Source organism: Rutilus rutilus (assembly GCF_951802725.1).
Source record: "Rutilus rutilus genome assembly, chromosome: 18".
NCBI classification, from domain to species: Eukaryota; Metazoa; Chordata; class Actinopteri; order Cypriniformes; family Leuciscidae; genus Rutilus; species Rutilus rutilus.
In genome coordinates, this window is record NC_140231.1 from 31,091,015 (window position 1) to 31,106,578 (window position 15,564).

General features: G+C 40.9%; 2 protein-coding genes across 2 annotated transcripts in view; one reads left to right on the forward strand and one right to left on the reverse strand.

The window, feature by feature from the left end:
• setx (senataxin) overlaps positions 1 to 15,564 on the reverse strand; it is a 37,307-nt gene that overhangs the window by 7,655 nt on the left and 14,088 nt on the right. The window contains exons 4-9 of the mRNA XM_084388290.1: positions 6,870 to 6,979; positions 6,536 to 6,755; positions 6,079 to 6,189; positions 5,796 to 5,970; positions 4,107 to 4,200; positions 483 to 3,953 (exon numbers count right to left, since the gene is read on the reverse strand). Of these exons, the coding sequence (XP_084244416.1) occupies positions 483 to 3,953; positions 4,107 to 4,200; positions 5,796 to 5,970; positions 6,079 to 6,189; positions 6,536 to 6,755; positions 6,870 to 6,979 (4,181 nt within the window). The remainder of the gene's footprint in view (positions 1 to 482; positions 3,954 to 4,106; positions 4,201 to 5,795; positions 5,971 to 6,078; positions 6,190 to 6,535; positions 6,756 to 6,869; positions 6,980 to 15,564) is intronic.
• Positions 9,274 to 13,958, forward strand: LOC311277130 (uncharacterized protein). Its single transcript, XM_084387312.1, has 4 exons — positions 9,274 to 10,498; positions 11,864 to 12,843; positions 12,934 to 13,093; positions 13,165 to 13,958. Exons 2-4 carry the CDS (start codon positions 12,813 to 12,815, stop codon positions 13,289 to 13,291), a joined length of 318 nt encoding a protein of 105 aa, XP_084243438.1. The 5' UTR covers positions 9,274 to 10,498; positions 11,864 to 12,812; the 3' UTR covers positions 13,292 to 13,958.

Sequence of the window (15,564 nt, forward strand, 5' to 3'; positions counted from 1 at the left end):
TGTCCACTCAATGCAGCCGTCTACCAGGACATGTCCAGAGCACTTCATGCTTCCTTCAGCAAACAAGCTTTATGGAGATGCTGACTTCATTTTCCAGCAGGATTTGCACCTGCCCACACTGCCAAAATAACCAAAACCTGGTTCAATGACCATGGTATCACTGTGTAATTACTGTGTGATTTCATGTAATATTCAAATTTTTTGAAATCCTGTTTTCGTGGGTTTTATGAGCTGGAAGCCCAAATTATGTACAAATAAACAACTAAATACTTGAAATCGTTTAAGTTGTGGGCCCTGAATCTATAATCTATGGAAGCTTAACGTTTTGAATGGAATTATGGAAATAAATAAACTTTTCCATGATATTCAAATTTTTTGGAAAGGGTCTGAATATAGCACAACAAGAACAAATTAGCTGTTTAAAATGCTGTCTCTATTACATTTAAAGAGTTAGGCATTACAAAAATAAGATGTAGTCCCACCTCTTCAAATGCATTAATTAGCAGCAGGGGGTACAAGCTGTTGAAGTACTCCAGGTAGCTAGGGAAATTAACTGGCACCTCCTTCAGCGGCAGTTGGCATAGATCATCTGGACTCCCAAATGTTTTGTAATTTTCAAGCATTCTATATTCCCATTTAAGAATTGCTTGGATCAAGATTGAAAGGTCAAACTTTGGGCTTTGATCCATCATGGGTGCTGGTTTGTTAACTGGAGTCTCAGGCCTTTGGTATACCTTGTAAGATGGTGGCTCTGAAGTAGAGCTTATTTTAGTACTAGTGACCATCCTGGGAGCATGGCTCGGAGGCAGAGGAGTTTGTTGTGGATGAAATGGCTTTGTGAATTGTGGAGGCGTCACAGGCTGTAATGCTTTGGGGGGAGGCATAGCTGGGGGCGGTCGGGGAATCTTCGCTTTAGCAACATTAGCAGCAGGAGGAGGCTTAGCTCCTTTTTCCATTTCAAGGACTAGCGAGGCACTGCGGGAGCTGGGGTTGTATATTTTTGTGGTAGAAGGTTTGGCCTTTTTCATTGGTGGCAGGCCAGGCTTCAAGAACAAATGATCAGCAACTTTTTCATCACTGCACATGGTACTCGGAAGAGGGGCAGGAGGAGTCTGAAGAGGTGTATGCGTCGACACTGGTTGCCCTGGAAAATCTGACTCACTATCTGTATCAAGGTCCATGTCAACAGGATCTCTCTGGGTAAGAAAGAATTCATTTTCATCCTCAGGCTCCTCCATTTGAGAGGACAGTTCCATGTCAGTGGGTTCCATCTGAGTGAGAAACATCCATTCTTCATCAGCGTCCTCTTTGGATGCCTGGGTGGCTTTTTCTTCTTCCCTGTTGACATTAGCAGGCTCACTGGCTTGAAAGTACTTTGACTCTATTATTGTCTTATTACTTCCAACCCCATCAGCTCTACAATCACTGGATTCTGATGTAGCCTTTTCATTATCCTGGTGCTGATCAGGATCTGGTTGAAGGCAGGGAAAGAAATTACCATTCCCATTGCTTGCAACTGTAGGTTTTGATAAGGGTACTTCACCTGGCTGATTTGTCTTTGCTGGTTTTTGAGCAATTGTTGTGACGGCTCCCGTTGCTGGCCTCTGATGCTTCTCACGACTTTGCTTGAAAAACTGAATATCTTGAGATCCCAGAAGTTTCTTGTTGCTTTTTACCATACGTTTCTGCGGAGAGGTCTTAATGGGTCGAGACGCTCGCCTTACCTTCTGTTGTGGTTCTACCTGCACTTTCTGGCCATGGCACCGCAGTTTAGCCACACAGTCTAGAGAACGCTGAGAAAGATCAAAGGCTTTTCTTTCCTTCTTTTTTAATCCCAAACGCTCCGCTGTTGATTCTGGCTCAACAGCTTTACGCACCTTCTTTGGAGGAACAATGGCAGGGGTGCCACGTGAGGTGGAAGCAGAAAAATAAGAGGAGGAAACTGAGCTGGAGGATGGAGAGGAAGATTGAAAACCAGATGAAGATGGAGTAGTTGACGAGGAAGGTTCTTCTACGTCAGGAGATGTGGAGCTGCGTTTCAAGTGGTGGCGTCTGACTTTTTGAGCAAGGGCATCAATTATCAATGGCTTTTTAGGCTGTGATTTGTCTCTCTTCTCAGATGGAACGGTTTTTGTCCTTTTAACCTGCAGAGGTTTTGGTTTGACAAATTTATCCCAGCTTTCTGCAGTACTGGATGCTTTGGACAATTCACATGGATCCGCTGGCTCTTGTGGCTGCTGCTGCTGCTGTTGTCTGATCTTATCTTCTGCTTGCTGACAGGCCTCATCTGGAATCATTACATTCTCTGAACTCCGTGAGGGAGATGCTTCATGAGGAGCTTCTTCCACCTGTGGTTTGAGTGTTTGGTCTGATTTCTTTGTCAAGACTGAGGCATCAAAATCTGAATCACTCCAGGCAGATGCCACATATTGCTGGGTCTCAAACTCAAACACTTGTGATTCACTAAAATCATCATAATCACGCCCTGGACTCTCAGGCAAATCAGGATGTTCTGGAGATTTATTTTTCTTGGCACATTCCTTTTCAACAGGCCAACTGATGTCTTTTAGCCTTTCATCACTATCAGAATCTTCATCATCAGAGATAACAATGGTACTGGACTCAACGTTTTCCTTGGAGTTGCCAGTGGACATGGTATGCGTTTTTCCAACATCCCTAGTGTCAACTTCAGAGTCACTGGACTCAAGCTTGTGGCGAGAAGATTTCATCAATTGGGCTAGTCTAACATTGAGGGGTTCATCATCATCCTCATCATCCTCCTCAGTAGCTCGAAAACCGCGTTCCTCCTTAGCTGATGCCAAATGAACAGGTTTTAAGGATTCACCAGGCTTTCTTTTGCTAATGGCTTCGATCTTTGACAAATTCTGGTTATTTAATTTGGATCGAATTTCCTGCAGCTTATCCAGATCTAGTTTAATATGTTCCAACTCAACAGCAGGTCCCAGCTCTGAAATTAACACGGGGACAGGAGGTTCCTTTTTAGCCTTTATGATGTTCTCAAGACCGCTGCAGAAATCCTCATCCAAGAAGCAATCGTCAGAATTCAAATGTGGCTCCTCTTTAATAAAAGAGGAGCCACAGGCTCTGCTTGGACCCGCCTCCTGGTCCTCATGTTGTTGTTGCAGTGTTGGCATTGATTTCCTGGAAACAACAGTGTTTGTAGTTGCCTCCACTGATGATGTAGATGGTGATGGAACAGAGGATGCAGAAGCAGTTCTTTCTTGCATCGACCGGACAACAGTTTTTAAACACTTTTGAAGCTCTATAGATTCAGAATGTTTTAGATTCCATCGTTTGTTTGTAGCTCCACGCAGCTGCTTGTTAAGCAAATTCAAAAAATGGGTTGCACGTGGAACAGATCCCGTCTTTATACCTTCTTTCAGGAGCAGTCGAATCAGTGTCATGCAGCCTAGAATCATGGCACCAATGCCACCTCCAGATGTAGGCAGTCTTCCTACTATCCCCGGATTGTACGAGGTTGAACTAACGCTGTGAATCCCACCCATCTTGTCTGGTGGTCCATGTGGTTCATCCGATAGGACGATGCACATGACAATCACTTCCACCCACTTTGGGGCACAGCGAGAAAGTATTCCCATACGTCCTTCTGTAGAGTGTAGCTCAACAATTTGAATGAGGATACGGGTGAAGAACTCTGTAACTTTATCGCACATGCTTGTCTGTCCGGTCAGTACATGTCGATTAGCTAGAATCTTATCACAAAGATAGTGAATGACTTCACTAATAAAAGAGGCATTGAGCTCTGGAAGTTCCATTATGGAACGGACAAATGGAATGAACCACAGAAAAGTGCTTCCATATACACGCATGCTCTGGCCCATCTCAGAATCAAGCACTTTGACCAAGGACTGCATATCCTCATAGATGACATAGTTGTTGCAAATACCACTGTTGGATGACGAACCAGATGCCTACATGATGAACAGGAGGAAAAAAATAAATATGTATACAATGTCTTTTTCCTAACAAACATTAAAAGCAAATAATATCAAGAGTGCAGTAAATGTTTGTTACATAAAGTAAAAGTGCTGTGGTGCAGTAGAGCAATAAAAGAGATATCTTACTTGATTTCGTTTTTCTGAGGCATAACAGTCGTACACCATCTGACTGCAAGTCACCATATTGTCATCATATTCAGGCTCTACTTTAACCATACTCCTGTTAATAAAAAATAAAAAAATGATTAAATAACCCCACATTAATAAGCTCTTTCTGCCAACACTACTTCCAAAGTAGTGTTCCAAAAACAAACCATTTACTGTCCAAAAGGCACTATTTGAACCATTTGCTTTGTCAACTTGGGCAGGTTCACTAAAGCAGAAATTAAAGGTGCACTGTTTAATGGTATCAATTGATGTTCCCTGTTAAATTAAAATCACATTTTGCAGCAATTAAAGATCTCATTTTGAAATCCTGAAGTAATGCATTATGGAAGAGAACTGATGCCACAGTGAAATGGAATCGTTACACTATTTTAATTAAGGTTTTTGACTGGCAGATTTTGAATTTAAGGATCTGCGGGAATAGTGCTACAATGAATAGTAATTTTTCAAATGCAGCATCACTATCCATTAAAAAAAAAAACTAAATGTACGGGGAATTCATTTAAAGAATAAAACAGAATATGTGGTCTTTTGTTATACTCTGCGACTGGCAAATTGCATATTAAGAATATCAACTGAAATTGAAAATTAAATGAGGCTGTAATTTGGATCACATTTCTAGTCGGTCTTTGATGGATTTGGGAGGTGTGATGGATTTTTTTTTATTCATCATAACTAACATTTATTTTTCTTGCAGGAACAACATTCATATGCTTTTGAATCTTAAATGTTTCCAAACAATTTGGTCGAGAGTGCGTGAGTGTATAAATAACAAATAGGGGAAATTAAACTAGATGGATGTCTAGGTTTGAAAACTTGTGCTTAACAATGAAGTAAATCAAGAAAACAGTTTGCTTCTACCTAGTAACAGAAGGGTTTGCCTATGAAGAACCAATCAAATTGTAGGGAAATTATGTAATGTATCATGTCATTTTCACCATGCCCCTATTCTATAAAAACTGTTGTATTCCTTTTGCAGGCGGGGATTCTCTCTGAAATTTGTCTGAGATGGTCCGGCCGTGATTAAAGCATATTCGAAGGCAATGTCTAGTTAATGCTGCGCAGCAAGTTAGGGTTAGGGGACTCGGCCAACATCGATGAGGAGACGCACTAGAGTATAAATATTATTGAACGGGGATGTCGATTGTAGACGAGACCCATTAAACTAACATCGACTGTAGACGTTCGGGGAAGTCGATCGTAGACGAGACCCAGGTAGACTTAGGTCAGGTGCGAAATAAGAAAAATCTACCACAGAGGCGTGACCCAAAAAAATGTTAAAGGAGTGACAACCAATAGTAACGGCGAGTTGCAAACAATCTGATTTTAAAGATGCATTCCAAAAATAAGTTATAGACAATGATGTAAAAAATATTTAATTTGCCAGGTGAAGAGAAGTAAATAGAAGTTGCAAATAAATAAGTAAATTATTTAAGTAAATGGTAAATTTCATTCCGATATAAATCCTGCATTTTATCCTTTAAAAGCTTATCACTGTACAATGTTTTCAAATTAGTATCTCACTCATTTGAAAATAAGTAACGATTGCCTTTTGTTGAGTCACAATAATGGTGGATCCATAATGAGAAGCAATGCAAGGAGTGTATTGCATTGAATAAATCAAGTTCAATAAATGCCAGACTTTCTTACCTCATGGTTTTTTGCTGGATGCTTCTTATTTCCGTATCATAGCTGGCTGCTCCAGTGATGGTCTGGAAAGCCATACTAGGGTCAACCTGACCCCAGATCTTAGAACCAAGTCGGTCCAGAATTACCATGAAACAGTGGAGGGCTGGCCAGAATGGGTCGGAAGCTGGGTTATCCTCTGAAAAAAGATAAACTTAAGTCGATCAATTTTTATAACCAGCCGCATCTTATGTATCCCATCACATTAAAAACAGAAGAAAATAAAAATCCCAAATTCATGACATACCATTTTTCAACCTATCCATGGTGTTGAGTATGCAAAGCGGGATGTTAAACTGTCCCATGAACAGAGAGTCCATTGCCTCAGCGCTAAGCTGCGTTAGCAACATACAGATGCCTAGAGGGCACAAAATAGAATGACTTCAAAAAGGTGATATTACACTCACCATGACATGTACAACACATGAACATGCATCTGGTTAGGACACAGTGCCACACTTATTTTACTGTAGGTACACAGTAGACACCAGAGACCTTTTGTTTTTTTTATCCCTACCCTTTTATTCTACAGATCCAGTTTCTATAATAACTGCCGAATGGTGAAATATGTTAAGAGCAGAGGAACAGAAACTTGTAGCTAGAGAGGAACAAACCAAAATGTCTCAAATTTAACAAGTTTCATAACAGAAGGAAGGAAGGAAAGACCAGTAAGAAAAGAGGATTTGTAGAAAACTCAAACAGACCTAGCCAGTAATTCTTCTTATTTTGCGAATCATAGAGGTGAGACGGCAGCATCGTTACAGTGCCCCCTGCGTAAGACCCAGGATCCAAGTCTGGAACATCCAAAGATATCCCAAGCTCAATGACATAAAACATGCAAAAGAATATCTCTTGAAGGTCATAGTAGGCGTCCCTGTCCACACTCTTCATGGTCTTTGCAGCATCGATTGCCCAACGCCGCACCTGGAGTGTAAGAACAAAGAAAATAAACTGATCAATGCCAAGAACTACCAAAAATATGTACACAGTAGAAGAGGACTAGTCAATTCTCTTCCATGGCTTTTTTTACTTAATTACCTGGTCATTGGGATGAACAAGCAGCAGATAGGTCCCTTGATACTTTTCAAACACAGTTAAGGACTTATTCATATCCTGCAACTTGCATAAGGCCTTTACCACCATATCACCTGTAGAGAAAGAAGAGAATGTTGAAAAGTGGGGTGGAAGAAATGTAATATGTTCTATATGTTTGCATTCTTAGAAATATGATAATTAAGTGTAGTAAAATGACACGAGGATTGCATGTGAAGTCCCATGATTCTCTGCCACATTGATAGAACAAAGAACTGTTATTAAACCTTATGAATGTATGTGTCGATACATGATACCCTTATGAATGTATATGACCTGACAAAAGTTAATCTGTGACTAAGTGTATGACCGAGACAGAGGGTCTCCATTCAAGGGTATAATATGATAGACAAATCTAAACAATGTGTTAGTTATGACTGAGACACATCTTCATTTAGCCTCGAGAAACAACCCTGGGGGAGAAACAACTATAAAAGGAAGGATGCCCCCTCTCTTGGTCACACTGTTGGCAGGATTCCTTGGATGTGCCTCTTGGACCCGAGAGCGGACGGTGACTGATCATCCTGGACTGCAGTTCCAGCCCTGCCTCGTAAACTTGAGAGAGAGAGGGGTCGACCCCAAGGGCGAGGGGGGGTTTACTCATGATGGTCAAAGGAACACTGGTGACTAGTCCAGATTACTAGTCCAGATTACTAGTCCAGATTACTAGTCCAGATTACTAGTCTGGTTCGTTCAGATAATCCACGGTATTGTAGTGGAGGAAACCCCGAGGGTCTAGATCAGGGAACGGCAACTGGCGGCCCGCGGGCCAAAACTGGCCCGCCAGCAATATTTTCTGGCCTGCTGGATTATTTTGGAAGTCCTAAATGCTGCACAAAACTCTTCCAATACTTGAGAAAAGCCAGTCGCGCGGCGATTTCACCGCCGCATACTGTGTGAAACGCACATAGGGAATCATGCGGCGCGGGATTACATTTTAAAGTATAACTGTGCGTTCACACCGGACGCGAATAGCGCGTCAAATTCGCGCCTGCCGCGTCTAGTTATACGCTTGACCACTTTGTGTCCATTCGCGCGTCAAAAGACGGTAGCGGTCAGAACTCTGGTGTACTTTGGACGGAGCGGGCGGTCTGACAGACAATAGCCCATCCCGACACTTTTTGACAGCGTATCCGCACTTAATTCTGACCACCTGTAGGCCTACACCTAGCTCGGAGGAGCTGTTTGGTACTGAAACCATTGTCAGTCAACAACATTCTTTTTTTGCAAGGATGTTTGAAATAGTTTGGCAGAAAATAGCCTACTTCATTTGTCAGTAGGGCAATATGATTTTCGTTTATGTTGCTTAGAAATTTGAGTTATAGGCTTTGTCATATTTAATTTATGTTATTTATATTTCATACATTTTTTCTGTGGCATTTTTTTCTCTGCTGACAGTAGGCCTACAAATGTTAAAATAGTCTAATATTTATGTTGACAGACCTCCTTAAACCTTAGGTGTGTATGTGTGTGTCCCGAATAAATAATAATAATAAAAAAAGGAATAAAGTTCAAAAGTCGGACAGTAAGCGAATGAGGCATGATTCACACCTTTATTAAAATGGCTGTAATCCGTTCTGTTACCACAATAGCACTTGATCTGTTTAAAATGATTTCCTTGATATATGCCTAAGGTGTTAAAATACAAAATAAAAAAAATTTAAATTAAAATGTGTCTAATCCAGTAATTCATTTGTTTCTATTTTTGATCTGAGCACAATCAGAAAATCCGCCGTTATTCGTTTTTTTCATTTTAGTTCAGGAAATAAATAATGGAAAAACAAGTCGTTTTTCATCTTTTTATTTTGGGTTTTAATTTGAAAAAAACGATTGAACGAATGATCCACGGACAGTGACGGACCCATCATATTCTGCGATTATCGGCCTATATAAGAGTATTTAATTTGTATCCATAGGCCTACTCTGACTGTGTAGCTGGCCCGCCATCTACTGGCTAAATAAAATAAAATATTGGCCCGCGGCCAAAGTTACTTGCCGACCCCTGGTCTAGATGATCAAATTTGTGAGCAAGCTGTGAGTGCTCACCTTTTTCAATTGAGGTGAAAATGTATCTCTAGAGACGTCGAGTTATATTGGGGCACCAAGGTAAAACCACAGAAAAGAGTGAGCATCATGGGGAAATCTCAGAGTAAAACGCGCAAAAAAGGTCAACATGATAAACCAGTGTTTGGTCTGATGAAAAAAAGCATATGGGAAAAACTTCTTTTTTTTTGAAGGGAATTAAAGAATTAATAAAATACCATGGTTTCCCTGAAGAAGGAACTTTAAGTGTCACTAAGCTGACCGTGGTGCAAGAGTCAGTAGAAGAGGGGAGTGAACAAAAGGGGTGTTGTATGAGGCATGTGTGTGTGGATTGTAAAAAAAAAAAAAAAATCATGTGCTGGTTGGGGGAGGCAGAGCGGAGAGAGAGAAAGAATGCAAAGGGAACTAGCGTATAGGGCAGTAGGGCTTGTTGAGAGAAATAAAAATAATAATAATAATAATAATAATAATAATAATAATAATAATTCTAACAATGAGAAAAAAAAAAGAAAAAAAAACGACTGCACCAACACCTATTAACCCTTTTCCTGTTCTGTCTGCTTTAACACCACCACCCTATCTGTATCCTGTGACAGAGATGCAAGCGCTGAAATTGGATCCAGACCTCAACTGCTCTCCTCCACGGCTACAAGCGCAAGCCCAAGGAGGCGACCAAGATAACAGCCAAGTTTCCCCAGAAGCCTCACCACCGAAAACGAAAGACGAAGGAGCAGCAGGGGGGACTGAGAAACCTCTGATAAGGTCAGCTCCAACTCAGGGTATATACAGAAATTCTTAAGTTGAATTTAATACCGTCACAATATTTTTTTAATACCAGCACGACTTCAAGCTGCAACTGTAGCGGTGTAAAGTGAAAAGTAAAGTTTTTTTTGTTTGATTTTTAAGTTTTTACCACTTGATTTCATAGCTTTGTAAGATAAAATCCTTCTTGCTAGACCTGATAAGTCTATAATCATATCAATAATCAAAAAGTAGCATTAAAAAGTTTATTTTAACTAATAGTCTAATTTTCTACCATATACTGTACAATTGAATAAAATTAGCTGCCAGATAAAAAATAATAATAATTAGCTGCTAGATAACAATAACTTGCTTTGCACTTTTTTTCTGGTTTCACCTCACTCCAGTCTAAACTAAATGATTTTTTGGTAATGTTTCTACACATTATAATATAAATAACCTGAAAATACTACGTAGTTTACATACATGAATGCATGAATAGTTTGTTCATGTTACTTCACAGTGCATTAACTAATGTTAACAAATACAACTTTTGATTTCAATAAATGTAGGCTACTAGTAAATGGTGAAATTAACATTGAGAAAGATTAATTAATGCTGTAGAAGTGCAGTTTATTAATAGTTAATGTTAATTAATATAGTTGACTAGAGTTTAATAAATGGAACCATATTGTAAAGTGTTACCGATTTGTTACACACCGATTCAGATCTCGTGACAGATCAGTTGTTTTAACCATTCATTAAAGTGAATCGGTTCAAAGGAGTCATTAGTTTGCGAATTATGCGATGTGTCATTAGCGGACGTTAGGGCTGCACGATATTGGGAAAAAAATTACATTGCGATATTTTTTTCCCAACGATATATATCGCGATATTGCGAGCCATCAATCTAGGCTAAAGTCAATAATTACCATTCCATGTTATTAATAATTTCACTAATATGCAAGCTTCATTACAAGTAACAAAAAGACCACTTAATATTTTATTCCAGAAACATATTTCTCTCAGAATTCGGTGAACGTTCTACACAGGACCTAACATTCTTCAGGTTCTAGGACCCGAAAAATTATGTTTTCTGTGCTGATTCAGTGACGCGTTCATGTAAACGGCACCTAGAACCAGCAAAAGTAATGATTAATAATATGTAAAATATTACAGTGAGACATTTTAATTGTTTATTAATAAACAAGTGTTTTCTGTAAAGATGAAGTTGACATCATCTTACTTACTCGCGATCGATCTTCGCAGCAGTGATCAGGAGAAATGCACTTTTCATACAGATTAAATTTTTTTTTAATGGTTCTTCTGTAGATAATAGTTATATTTCTATTTTTTTTATTATTATTGTTATTTTTAGGTGTGTGGGGCGAGTAGACTACCTTTTATGCTGAGTTTCGGTTCATGGATGATAGCTTAATCTCCATTTCAGGCGCTGGCTGCTATATTTAATTTTTAGGCTAGGCCCTATTTATTAAATCCAGAAAATTGGATAATGAAATACTGATTAAAATGAAGATACAATTAAAACAAAACGAAATTCGTTTTAAAGAAAGGCTTTGTGCTTTCTGTTTGAGGTCTCTGTGAAAGTTTTAAAGCAGTCTTTTAGTGCGGCTTTCATAACGGTCGCGTGACGCGTCCGTAATGTCACGTAACATTGTTTTTTCCTCATAAATGCGAACACGAAACGATTTTAAAAAAAAAAGACAACCATCCACGACTTTATAACACTCCAGCAAAGTAGCCTGCCTCTTTTTGGTCAACATCCTCCTTTTTGTAGACGAAATAGGCTAGTCCCAAATAGCTGATTTTGATTTTGTTGCGGAGGATCCTCTTCGTCGCGCATTTTTAGCTATAGGATTGCCAGTGAATGTTGGCTGTGAGCGTGAGCGCGGCAGAGCAAACAATCACTGTGCAGGCACGCGGAACGCGTATGTCACCCCAGCAAAAAGCCATACAACAAACTCGTGTTTACTGTATGCTACCGTTCTCTTACACTATGGGTGCTACTAACGTTACCCTTCGCATCGCATGTTCCGGCGATGTGACTATCGCTCATTTGCACATCGCGATGTCGATGTTGAAACAGAATATCGTTCAGCCCTAGCGGACGTGTACGCATTGTGTGATTATCCCAGCAGTTTAGGACATCGCACAAGATTTGTGTCAACACAGAAAACATTTCATCACTGGATAGGTTTTTTTTGTTTATTGAAAGTGTGGTTTATGTCAGCTAAATGTGCGGAACGCTTTTCAGAGAAGATAAGGCAGTGTATTTTAGCACAATTCACACCCAGCGGTAATTCAAGAAATAAATCTCCGAATGCGACACGTGAAACTTCGGTCTTCCGACCTTTTACCATCGTGTCAATAGATTTTGATTAATATAGCGAGGATGAGAGAGAGCAAGAGTGGAGAGAGTGCGCGCGCGACCAGGCCCCTCTCTCTCTCTGCTCGTTCTTTGTTAACATGCACCCTGTCACAAGCGCAGCAGTCATCTACATTAGGCTACTCACCGATCAAATAAGGCTTTGGCGGCCGGCAAAAAAAAAAAAACTTCAATACAGGAAAAACCCTGATGTCTCTTAAATGACTGAAATAGCAGCGAACACGCAAACAGGTTTAGCAGCAAGCCAGCCGTACCCAGTTTGTTTCAGCGCGCGCTGCGCGTGAACGAACACCAAGTCACATGATGTCGCAGGTCCTACTCGCAACATATAAATAAATCCACGCGAATTTGTGGAATTTTAGAAGAAAGGCCTGCACTTAACACAAATTGAAACTCATAGGCCTAGTTGGATGGGGGTTCAGAAATTTAATACCTCGTCAGATGACGTTTATTACTTTAATGCCCTTAATTTTGGCTAATTTCATTTACTATCTTTTAATACTTTTTACAACCCCGCGGACACCCTGCAACTGGACGCTCAGATAAGACCGAACTCGACCGAAAACTGAAGTGACAATGAGAACTGGACTGAGGTCCCAAATAAGAGAAGAGGAAGAAAAAGGAGTTTCAACTCCCAATGATTGAAGTGGCTGGACCGGAATGTTCGATGCTGGACTGAAAAAGAAATAAACCGAGCCATGACCAATCTGCCTAAACCAAGTGAATCAGGTGAGAAATTTGCTGAGGCACTAACTATTTTCTGTCAAGAAATCAGTCCAACCATACAGGAGCTGAGGCGACTGTTATCTGTGAGTCTAGGAGCGAGCGACTGGCATAAAGTGAGTGGCAGAGTGCCAACCGCGGACAGCAGGCGGAAACATCCGGACTGGGATCATGGCGAGAATGAGATCTACCGAACAGCTGCCCAGGCGATGGCGACTGCTCTAAAGACTGCGTTTCCAACAAGAATCGACACAAGGTAACCAACTGCAGCCAGGGCAGAGAGGAACCTGTCTAGGACTATTATGCTCAATTCTGTGAGGTTTACAGCAGATACAGCGGCATAGAGGAACCTCAAGAAAGGGGTGACAAACTAGGGCTCAGGGAATGTCATCTGACAAGCTGTTTCCTGCATGGACTGAGAGCAGAGATCACACATGAAGTGAAAACAAGGTGATGGAGGAATTGAAAGTGTCCTAAATTATGCATTGCATGCCTAAGAACAACTGCAGGTGAAGAAAGACCAAAAAGACAGAAGCAAGAAAAATAACTACAGCTTTTCATGATAGAAGGGGCAGTCCAAAGGGGCAACAACAACAAGGAAAGAATTCCTGAGAAGATTCCCTGTGAAGGACAGAAATATTGCCTGGTTATGGTGGACATGTGGTCTAAATGGGTGGAGGTTTTCTCAACATCAAAACAAGATGCAGCAGCAGTAGCAAATGCACTGTTGACTGAAATAGTGCTGAGATGGGAATCCCGAGAAGAATTAGTTCAGACAATGGAACACACTTTGTGAATGAAACAAATCACACAGGTGGGAACATTTTTGGATATTGATATGAGATGACATTGCTCTTATCATCCAGCATCAGCAGGCGCTGTGGAACGTCAAAACGCGACAATAAAAAAAAACAAATTGGCAAAATGTTGTGAGGAAACTGGGCTCAATTGGGTAAAAGCCCTACCAATAGTCCTGATGTATATGAGAATGAGACAGAGGCCTAGATCAAATCTAAGCTCTTATGAGATAATGTTTGGAAGGCCTCCATTTATGTGAATGGAAGGGGTTAAACAGAGTGCCATCAACTGAATTGTGTGAACATAACTTGTTGAACTACTGTGTCTGCTATCAAACATTTGTGAGCAGGTAAAAGCAGCTTACGGTAAAGCAGCTGTTACCCAACTGCATATCAAACCAGGAGATTTTGTGGTGATAAAGGATCTGAGGAAGAGCTGGAAGGCAAAGAGGTGGCTGGGTCCGTTCCAAGTGTTACTAACAACGCACACAGCGGTGAAAGTAGCAGAGAGGGCAACGTGGGTCCACGCCAGCCATTGCAGAAAGGTTCCACCTAAAGAGCCAGGAGAAGGATCGGAGGAGTAACGATAAACAACAGATGTAACAACCAACTGTTTCTCATGACGACTACCGTTATCTGAACGAGGGCAAAGATAACAACGAGAAACAATTCTGAAGTAACCAGTGTGCAAGGACAGGCACGAGCGGAGGTGAAGCAGCATCGATTTGTCAACGGAGAAAAGGTACTTTTAAATACAGCTGGACAACAATTTCTTGTTGTGATATCAATCAGCCAACTGAGTTGGAGGTGCGCAGACCTTGGCACCCATTAAAAATTCCAGGGCTGTGTTGCCTAAGGGGGTACCACGTGCATATTGACCATGTTATCAGTGGCGATTTGCTTGATAATCATCTATTCGACGGAGATCAACGAGACGACTGGAAAGGTTGAAAACCACACAGTGATTACCAACAATTCTGTAAATGAGAGTCATCACCGTGTGAAAAGGGCAAAAAACACTGACAATAGTAATCCCAGTGAACGGTTTAGTAGGGGACATTGTCACTCTGGTGGAAGGATCGAATGCCAGGTTCGAGTGCAATCCTTATGAGAGGAACTGTCCTTACTGTAGAGACTATGATGGCGAAAGCAGGTTTGATCAAGTATATTTCTGCAAACACCCGTGCGAGTGGTCGGATGTGAAAGCTTATTACGATCCGATTGGCTATGGGACAGATGGCAGGTTAAGAGTGATTAAAAAAAAAGCTAAGAGGAGTAAGATCATCAGATAGTGGACTGTGCTACTGTGGAGTAGACCGGACAGGAACTGACTGGTATCAACAGGTCAAGCTGGCAGTGGGAAGGAAAGCGCGGCTGCACCCCTGATCGAACCAGGTGACAAGCCAGTGGGAAAAAGACCAACATGGATGGAGGATGTGAAAGTTGAGAAAAATGAGGTTAATCCAGCGGTAAGAGATGCTATGTTAAAATGTCAACAAAGCATGTACTTTGGCCCTTTTGCAAAAAGATGAACTGAAAATAAACTCAAGCTGCTGGCTCTGTTTGCAAGTGTCACATGCCTGGAAGGCAATACCATTGACTGTTGAAATTGTGAATGAAACAGAGTCTGATACCGTGTCAAATGACTAAGATACTGAAAGCAGCAGCTGAATTAGAAAAGGGGAAAACAACAACAGCAACTAAAACAATGTGTATGCATGTAAACAAACCAGTGTTAATGAACAAACCACTGCGGGTAACGCCTCAAAGAGGGGATGTGTGCATTTGTTCAACAAAACCAAAGTTTAGGGTAGGATGGTCTGAATGGAGAATGATAAAATGAACTGTTCAGTTACGACCAACAGTAACCACACCATGACTTATGTGCCCTTTCGAGGGACCAATACCCCTTTTCCACCAACAAGAACCA

Coding starts and splice junctions, on each gene's coding strand:
- LOC311277130 (XM_084387312.1), top strand. CDS start 12,813: ATGACCAATCTGCCTAAACCAAGTGAATCAG. Junction 12,844..12,933: donor GCCTAAACCAAGTGAATCAG/GTGAGAAATTTG, acceptor CTGTGAGTCTAG/GAGCGAGCGACTGGCATAAA. Junction 13,094..13,164: donor CCAACAAGAATCGACACAAG/GTAACCAACTGC, acceptor TGAGGTTTACAG/CAGATACAGCGGCATAGAGG.